The 9,543-nt window shown below is 46.4% G+C and overlaps 1 protein-coding gene across 1 annotated transcript in view; it reads right to left on the bottom strand.

Moving 5' to 3' along the window:
* Positions 1 to 439: 439 nt before the first annotated feature.
* Positions 440 to 9,543, bottom strand: part of LOC126898802 (T-box transcription factor TBX20-like) — a 19,519-nt gene continuing 10,415 nt past the window's right edge. The window contains exons 5-6 of the mRNA XM_050673161.1: positions 1,979 to 2,055; positions 440 to 1,498 (exon numbers count right to left, since the gene is read on the bottom strand). Of these exons, the coding sequence (XP_050529118.1) occupies positions 967 to 1,498; positions 1,979 to 2,055 (609 nt within the window). The 3' untranslated portion in view covers positions 440 to 966. The remainder of the gene's footprint in view (positions 1,499 to 1,978; positions 2,056 to 9,543) is intronic.

Genomic DNA, 9,543 nt, shown 5'->3' with positions numbered 1-9,543 from the left:
GTTTGAAATTCAAAAATTGTATTCGATAGAAAACAAAATACATTGTACACGGCATAAACATTTTTATTTGTCGTGTATCATTTTTTTAAAAAATCATCCGAGTGTTTATTGTTGTGTTCCCGACGTTGATTTTCGTTTGTCGATCGTCGTGGTAATTTCCCGACCAAAAACATGCGACAAAAGCGACCGCAAATGAATATTCACCTAGAAATGTTTTTGACAATCGTTTTTTCTCAATCACTGTTAGATATCTATCTATATTTGCCCCGATTATGCTGGTGTTTATATATATAATCGATAATATTAATATTTTTCTATTTATCCCTTTTAGATTAAAAAATTACACCAAAGACTTTTTTTACATAAAAGACAGCTCTGTTCAAATGTCGATAACATTGATGGGGCTTCGTTGATATTGCATAAAACAAAATCGTCACCGTAAACAATAATTTAACTATATTAAAATATATTTACATTACAAGTCGTAGATAATTACAATTAAATAATAATATATAATTTACAATGATTTTCATTTATTTATATTCGGTCTAAAGTCAACGTATAATACAAAATATTAATGTCAAGTATATATACTCGCAACGAACAATTTATATTTAATACGCGCGAGTGAAAACTTCTTTGGGGTTAAAGGCTAAAAGGGAGTCGAAAAAAGTCGGAGCACGATTAATAACATCGCGATGAGCGACTGCTGAGCGTTGTAAGTAATTACACACCACATAGACTTGGTGATATTTTCGGGCACCTGAAATTTATAGAGAAAAACATATCGACTGGAAACTAAACGAGAAACCGAAAAGAAGTCGGTCAGGAATGATGAAAATCGCCTTTGTAAAAGTTGATCTTTGTGTTACGACGTATTGAGAAAAAACGTACGACGATGTATTGCGCGCCTAAAAAACAACCGACCGGTGCCTACGAAAAGCGTTCCGCTCAATAGCAGCAGCGCTACGACTTTGGCGGCGACGACGTTCCGGGACTGTTGGGCGAGCGGTCGGACGACGAAGCTCCGGTGTCGGGCGACGATAACGGCGGAGACGAATTGCCGATAGCCGCCGCGGCCGTAGGAGGCACCGAGTAAGGCGAAAACCTGAATCCGTTAGGGCTGCTCCCGCCGCCTTGCGCCTGATGAGAGTACTGGTGATGGTGGTGGTGGTAAGGGGAACCGGCCGGTCCGGCGGCTGCGGCGGTCAGCTGCTGGTACATTGCCGGGCCCAACGAAGCCCATTGGTTCCACAGGTGATGAGCACCGCCGGCAGAAGTGGCCGCGGCGGCCGCCGCGTTGTATATGCCGCACAGCGGGCCGTAAGGACTGGACGCGGCGGCCGCGGCTGCGGCCGCTCGGAGAAACAGTTGTGACCGGGCGGCCAGTACAGCGCGTTCTTCAGCGGTCAGCTGACTCAAGCCGACCGAAGGATCCATCATGGACGGCGTCCTCATCAACGTGTGATGGTCGCCCAACATAGACTCCATAGTTTCTCTGCAAATACAAAAAAAAAAAACAAGAGTTAGACGAAAAAAAAACCTGCGATATTAATAAAATTCGAGCTATTTCACCGCCGAGTATAACATCACTACGATTTGAATGCGTACGATAAAAAACATAAATAATACGCGGTGTTCATATCGTTCTTTTTTTTTTGTTTACTTTTATAGTCCGTCTATGAGGATCACCGAAGTGTCAATCCAAACAAAAAGCTTTTTGATCTAGAGTATACGAACAAGAGGGGGGTCTGTACGTCACCAATTATACTTAAACTAGGAGGTTTCCAAAAAAAAGGTATACACGAATCGAAACCCAGGAATAATAAATATTTATAACAAATACACAACAATTGAAAAATATATAGCACGTTATTGTTCTAGTCGAATTCGTTATATACGAATAGCTCGAATATTACTTCTAATAATGTGACGACGCAAAAATTCAATGGATTAATTTGCTCGATTGTATGATTACCTTTCGAATTCGGTCAGCCTCGACGAGTCTCGAAAACCTTTGGCAAAAGGATTGCTGTCGATTTTCAGCTTGGTGATCTGTAACAGTTGAACAGTCGATATTTAGAAAAAAAAGTTACAACAGCACAGAAATAATATAAAAAAACAAATAATAATAATTATAATAATATAAATATGTATAGACAAATAAGATATTTATTAAAAAAACGTGTACACAGGAAATATTATTTATGCAACACACCCCATTGAGAATTGTAAGTTATTATATTCAAGTGTCTACCAACACTATTTTATTACGGTCGAAAGACAAATGTGTGAATTACGGTTGCGATAAGTGGTTTTTTCTAGATTTTTTTTTTTTAGTCGCTAAAAATGCTACAAAACTACCCCACCACTCGTCTCCCGCCATTGTCTTTTCTCGTGATTTCTGGCAACTACGCACACGATCAACGGCCGGATTGGCCAGAGCATACACCGAGTGTCCCACGCGCAACGGTGTAAACGAGCGGTCGACGACACTCGACTTAATACGACGCGTACAATAAACAAAGACGCGACCGACACCCGCCGGGATAGCCACCGCAGGGCACACGTCCCGCGCGGTCGTCGACTACCACCGCGTATGCTCTCGATCGTATCCTCCTCCATTCCGTCGGTCCCTCCCCCTCCCCACATCATCCGATACTCGACTTTGCGTGAGCGTCTCACGATCGTTTTACAAACGCGACGTAACTCTTATTTGAGTGTAGTCGTCATGACGGGGGGTGTCCGCGCGGTAATGGATTTCAATTATTTATTTCGGCCATGTCCCGGCGACCGTCACACAATACGCGTAGCCGGCTACCTCATTGCCGCGGTGACTGCGTCTCGTCTGTACGCGCAGCGACCGCTCAACAACACCCGCGACGTTGTCGACGTCCGAGACGCGACTTTGACGAGTGATCATTCGAGTTGGGTAGAAAGAGAGGGACGGGGAAGGACCGTCGAAAAAAAATACTATAAAAAAAGTCTTTTATAGTGACACGAGCACGCACATAAAGTGACGTTAAATAATGGCCGTTGATGTCGGTTGCCGAGGTGTTGCGGCGGCGCTCAGGGTGGCCTAATTATAATAAATACGAATGCATTGTGGAGCGGGGGAATGAGAGAGAGCGGCACCGTTGCCGTGTCGTGAATACCGGCGCTGGGTGTGGCCCGCCGGCAAGGGGGAACGCGCACAAGTACGTTTCCGGTAGCCATAACTGCGTTTGCATACACCACGCGCGGAAGATTAGCGGGGACGGGACGGCATACGAGCCGCGTTCTTGTGCAGCTATTCACCCAAAAGGGTTTCACGCGAATCCCTCGGAGTGGCCAAGTCTGATCGTGACGCGGTAGAGGTGGCCGACGGTGAACCTCACCTTTTATTATAATTTCATCTCTCACTGGCGAAATGATTTTTGTATGCGTCGTGTCGAGTTTTTTTTTTTTTTTCATGTGGGAGGCTGCGAGGAGAAGGTAAAGTGTGTTTCGGTGGCGGACGGCGGACGCGCGTTGCTCGTTGCCCGAACACCTGTGATTTAGGACCCGGGCCGTCCCACAGCCGGTTCGGAAACGATAATTACAGGGCAAACAACGCCTATCGATAGGTCGTCATTAATACCGCGCGTCGGAATTATAAACGGTATTGAATTCCTCCTCATATTGCTTTCATCTTGGCCGCTACGCGCGAGAGTACCACAAAACGATAATAACACGACACGGTCCGCGAGTAATATCTTCCTCTTTGCGTTTCATATACATTCATTTTTATTTTTTTAATCTACACTAATCTGAAAAAACCGTGCAAAGGAGTAACGCGATCTGTGGCTCGGACTAATACGGCGCGACGACAACGTAAGCGCAATGGCGTCGTCGGCTCCAAAAAACCGATCGCGACCCGACCGGACACGATAAACAGGATATTATATTGAGTTACCGCTGATGATTTCTCGGCTTTTAGCGACGGGGTAACCGACACAGCACCGAGAGACACGTCAGAGAACTAAAAACATTGTGGTACGCAAAGACCAGAAAAATAACACGCTACTAGAGAGACTGGGGCAACGCAAAATTTTATAGGCGGACCAGAGCAGCAGAAATACTGTACACCGCCAGCCACGCGTTAGAATGGTAGCGAAATCGTCTCGTCCGCCACCACCAACCGCTCCCCTACAACCACTAATAAGTAATATCGACTGCTTTTTAGATATATTGCGCACAAACCAAATTGAAATCACGTTTTCGGCGAGACCGACACAGCAAAAACAATAACTGTGTAATAATAATATTGGGTCGTTAATATCGAGTGCGATTATTATTACACGCGCGAATGCCAGAGAATATTAATTCACTCGACGCCCGTCTAATTGGATTGATGTCGGGCCGGCCAAAAGAATTCCTGCGGTATTGACTGTGTGCAAACACATTGTGCGTGTACTTCGCACGACAGACTTTGCAATAATAAAACGAGCGGCGAAATAAACTGCGTCGTCGTCGTCGTAAAAATCCTTTCGGAAATAGCCGCGACGCCTCGTACTTTTTTAAACCAAACCTGAGGATTTGCCAATAAACGTCGGCCACCGCAGTCGCGTTATAATTTCGTGCCGATTCTAAGAACGATCCCCGTAAACTCGGCGGACGACCGTCAAATATTTTTCTGTCGCCGCCGACTCGGACTCGCGTTCGGGCGGCCCACCCGTAAAAAAGGTAATTTCCACAAACTCGGAATTCGCAAGACGTTCGTGCGGAAGATAATTAGCTCGGTCACATACGCGGCCCGACCGATACGTTTCAAGAGTGAAATTCTGTTGTCGGCGGAGGAGAATGAAACGAATTAAACGACGGCGGTCGGTCGGGTTGGACATGCGAAAGCCGAGTGCGAGAAGAAGATTAAAAAAGCCGAGAGCACAACGGTGAATCGCTAGGGCGCCGTTTTTTGAGCTGTTGAAAACACGGCGGTCGTTGCGCGTTTCTCGTCCGACGATGAAGTCGATTTGCGGTTTTTGTCGGGCCGTGTGTACACGACGTTCGTGCGGTTATTACTTTAACGCGTCGGTACATAAAAAACGTACACACGTATAAATGAATGAATGAGTGTGTACGGCGACGCTAATGTTGTGCCGTAGCGTTTGCGGTAGTGGCCGTGTGTGTGATAATTAATGAAGCCGCCGCGCATGGGAAAAAGAAGGCGACGGCGGCGGCAGTTTAAATTACAGGGCGAGGTGCCCAAGCATTGATTGGTTATTAATAGCCGCCATGGCACAAACAATAATAATAATAGCTACCTATATCGTAATAACCGATGCTGTTGTTGCTGCAACGCGTTTTGTTTTATCGTTCGCTTTCCCATAAATTATCGTCGCACACGATTGTGCCGCCGTGTCGTTTACACATTGTTTCGTGTGTGTGTGTGTGTGTTTCGCCGCAATGTAACTCTTTATAGATATACATATATATGTACGACGCGTGTATAAATTACGTTTTACCGGTTGGATGCTGCCGGGGGATGATGACGCCGACGTTATCGGCCGTGTAAAATCTTAATTAACATCTTTCGGACCCCGCTATTGAACGGGCGGCGCACGGCCGCGTTTCCGGTGTACGCCGACCAGACGGCCGGGCGTCTACCGCGGCCGTCGGCCGCATAGGTCTGTCCGCGACATGGCGGTCAGCTAGCTGGGCTTTGCACGCTCGTTTGCAGCAGAGGATCCGGAGTCGGTCGACCGTCGCTTTATGAATTTGAGACGGTCGTGTTGCGGTTTTATGGAAAATGCCGAGTGTCTAGCGTTATCACACTAGAAACTCGGCGTGCTAGACGGTGTCTACGTACGGGTTGGGTAATATTCGGTGCATTTCTTGCGACGGTCATACGTGTTATCATAATAATTGCAAAGTGCACATAATACTACATTATAGAGACACCGCTTCCGTCTCGCGCGCGTGCACTTGTACTGTGAAATGTGTGGACGCTTCACCGACGAGAAAAAAACGCCTAGACTGATCCAACGGGTTGGCGCGTGTACATAATAAACACACACGGACATAATTATTGTCGTTACGCGGACCTCGTAAGGGGATGTACAACAGGTGTAATTAGGAGCAGGAGAAAGAGCTGCTCCGCGTTTCGGCTAATAGTCGATTTTAAGTCGACGAGAAACGGAGAAATACAATCGCAGCGTCTCCTTTGTGCGAAAATAAAATTCCGAACCGATCAACTATTTTTATTGTTTTTGCTTTCATTTTATTTACTTTTGTCGCCTGAAAAAATTATCGTTCAGACTTTTTTACGTGCCGAAATTATAACATATTAATATATAACACCCAATTTAATAGTGTCCATTAAATTGGGTATTATCGTCGATTATAACGTTTCTCGCGCGGAACGAGAACCCGTTGGAGTGGCGAAAGCGATAATTGGCTAAAACAATAATAATAGAAAGAATTAAAAATCAAACGGGGAAGTGCCGATCCCCCAGACCGAAAAACTGGTCTTATTTCATACGGTTCGACGAAAACCGTCGTCCGACCGACGGGTGACGGTGGTAAATTAAACAAAAAGATATGCGTTACGACGACACAATAACTCTTTGGCGCGACTTATATTGTTGTTGACAACAACAGTGCGTAAATCGTAAAACAATAGTTGATAGTAAAATATCATAAAACTCTACGGCACTCACTCCGCCGTACACGCGACACACAAAGGTGTGATGATTTCGCGCGCGACAGTCCAAAGGCGAGTTTAATCGGTGCAAATTACGGGCCAGAGAACGTCGCAGTTGAAGTTTGCGCTCCACCTACACGTCGGGCAATTACTAACGAATTTCGGTCGACGATCATAATTTGATGGAGTGTAGAAAAATAATAACTCGCACTAAACGTTTCGTAATGTCATTCGTCCCGCGGTAGCCTCTTGTCCCACACACACTAACTATTAAGCACACACTCGGCTAATGGCGCACGAATACTGCCGTACGGCAATTATACCAGACGCTCTCTCGTATACGCCACACTCGAGTACACACCGTGTGTGTGTGCGCGCCCAGTTATTAATATGATAATTAGCGGTGTGCCGGCGTTACGGGCGACCGATCGTTATTTATCGCGCGTCGCCTCTCGGCCGAACAAAAATCTCGAACGTATTCTGGTGGATTGCCTAGAAAAATAAAAAAAAACACACACACGCGCCTTTCGCATTGCCCGAGACGGTAAATTAAACGCGAATAAACTTCGTGCAAAGTATACACGGGCCGCAGTGAATTTCCCCGCGGGACTCCGACGCCGTCGAGAGACTAGAAAAATATATTTGTTGATTTTACGTGGTGTGTCATAAGGGGAGAAATCTTTCAGCACAAATCGCGTTCGACGAGAAAGAATATGTAGAACTATTATTCTTTCTCGTCTAGCGTGCGCGCGCGTTATAACACTCCACTCTATCGCTGGATAAAACGTCGAACGCGATCAATAGAGAACCAGAATACGCGCGCGCGACAAAGAACCGAATCGATAGGGAACCGAATAAGATCGAAACGATGCGCGTTATTCGTTCGCGAAAAAAATGCACGCGCTTACCGTCAGACGAAGCGTCGAAAAATATTCTGAAGGGGGTCCCCGCCCCCGTCATCGTCGCGGTGGTCGAGAAGAGACGTCGTAACGTGGCAGGGCATCGCGATAAAAAACACACCGATGGCAGTGTGTGTGTGTTGTTTGCGCGTCGTGTCTGATCCGAGAAACGGATAAGACGCGAGCTCCGGTAACCACGAAACGGATCATAAATCTGGCGAACATTCAAATATAATTGTAATCGCGTAGTCGATAATTACACACCGTCCGGTCGGTCAATTCGTAGACGCGGTTTTGCCGCCTTCCACACACACACATCGACGCGTTCTATTATTGACCGGCGTTAATCTACGACACCGTGTGATCCTATCGCTGTCCATTATCTAGCCCAGCACCCACACGCATTCGTCTGCAAAATTAGTACCGCTAAAAGAAATAACCTATTATTATACATTATCGCTGTATCATTAGTGTGTGTGTATTATGTACACGGTGAATGAAATTAATAGTCTCTCGTACGGCCCATCGAGAAACGTACTTCTCCGACTTCCCACAGCTGGCGCGGTTCCGGTCGAACGTCACACGTTCGGCCCGAGTCCTCTACACACTCTTCCCGTTTTTCGTTATTGAATCTCAGTTAATTAATCGAAATACGACCGCCGCCACCGACTACGCTGCGAAAAATTCTAATGTGAAAATTCCCGAAATCAACACGACAACGTGATTAATCTCCACCAACAGATAAACCTATTGCCCACTTTTTTTTGCGGAAATAAAAAAATATATATATTAAAGGGTTAGAGACGTTGCGCCCGGTAGTCGTCTCGACGGAAGACGGTAGCCGGCGGCGTGTGTTCTCACACCTCGGCGACGGCTGCGGGGTGACGGTGTACTGGACGCCGAGACGTCGGAATGCGACGAACGCGGTCATAAATAACCCCGAGTTGGCACCCCGTGTCTCAGTGTGTGGCCCTGTTCCCAACGCACACGCACCGATATTATTACCAAACCGAATACGGACACTTTACACGCGCAAATATTATTACCGCTTGACAAAATCCAACGCGCGCACACGATAAACATAATAATAATAATAAACACAAACCGGTTCATATTCGTTTACATATAATACGTGCGCGCGTACGAACAACACGTATGATTATTACAATTGGTGTGTGTGTGTGTGTGTGTGTACACCTTGTGTGGTTAAGGCGGCGGCGGGTGTTAATGTTACAAACTGCTGCTGCTGCCACAGTGCCAACACTAGTGACGGTAATACGACATGGACGTTATAAATTTTGAATTTTTATTTTTAACCTCCGCCACCCTTTGGCCGCCGGTTACTCGTACTGCACCCCCCGCCCCACGCGGTAGACGCGAAGAAACCCCGGTGAGATTGTTTCCGGGACACCCGACATTCGGTACCCGACTTAAAAAAATTACATTCGTCTCGATCGCCGGTGTGTGTGTAAACTATTACCAGTTGTTTTACGACACAGCACTACCACATTCGTGTGCGTTCGTACACCAACACCGGTGGTACACGACATTCCGACACACGCCCCCCGAAAATCGTTTTCACGGGCTTCCAATTGTCACGATTCACCGTACAGGTTTTGTTTTTATTTTATTTATTCGTTCCGACCGAACGTCCAAGTCGAAATACACGATACACCTTTGACTTTCTATTTTCGGATCGTTTCCCTCCTAGCTATTGGATGGTGGGGGGGGGGTGGACTCGATCTTGACGGCCGTCAAAGGCGAGAAACGTGTTTGAATTTGGCGAAACGGATCATTTCGGTAAAAGCTCTGAAGTAAACAATTGATCGAAACGCGGCAATAGCGTAGGGGCGTTACGAGGAGAAATTGTAGCACTCGTTAAAAACGCGAAGCACGTCCCGCGACGATAAATCGTAATCGGTTCGTTCGCGCCGGCCACCATATTTTCTGCGTCAATACTCTCCCGAAACGCTCCCCCCCCCC

Source organism: Daktulosphaira vitifoliae, unplaced genomic scaffold (genome assembly GCF_025091365.1).
Source record: "Daktulosphaira vitifoliae isolate Bord-2020 unplaced genomic scaffold, ASM2509136v1 Scaffold_2, whole genome shotgun sequence".
Taxonomy (NCBI): domain Eukaryota; kingdom Metazoa; phylum Arthropoda; class Insecta; order Hemiptera; family Phylloxeridae; genus Daktulosphaira; species Daktulosphaira vitifoliae.
This window is presented reverse-complemented; position numbering and strand designations above follow the sequence as displayed.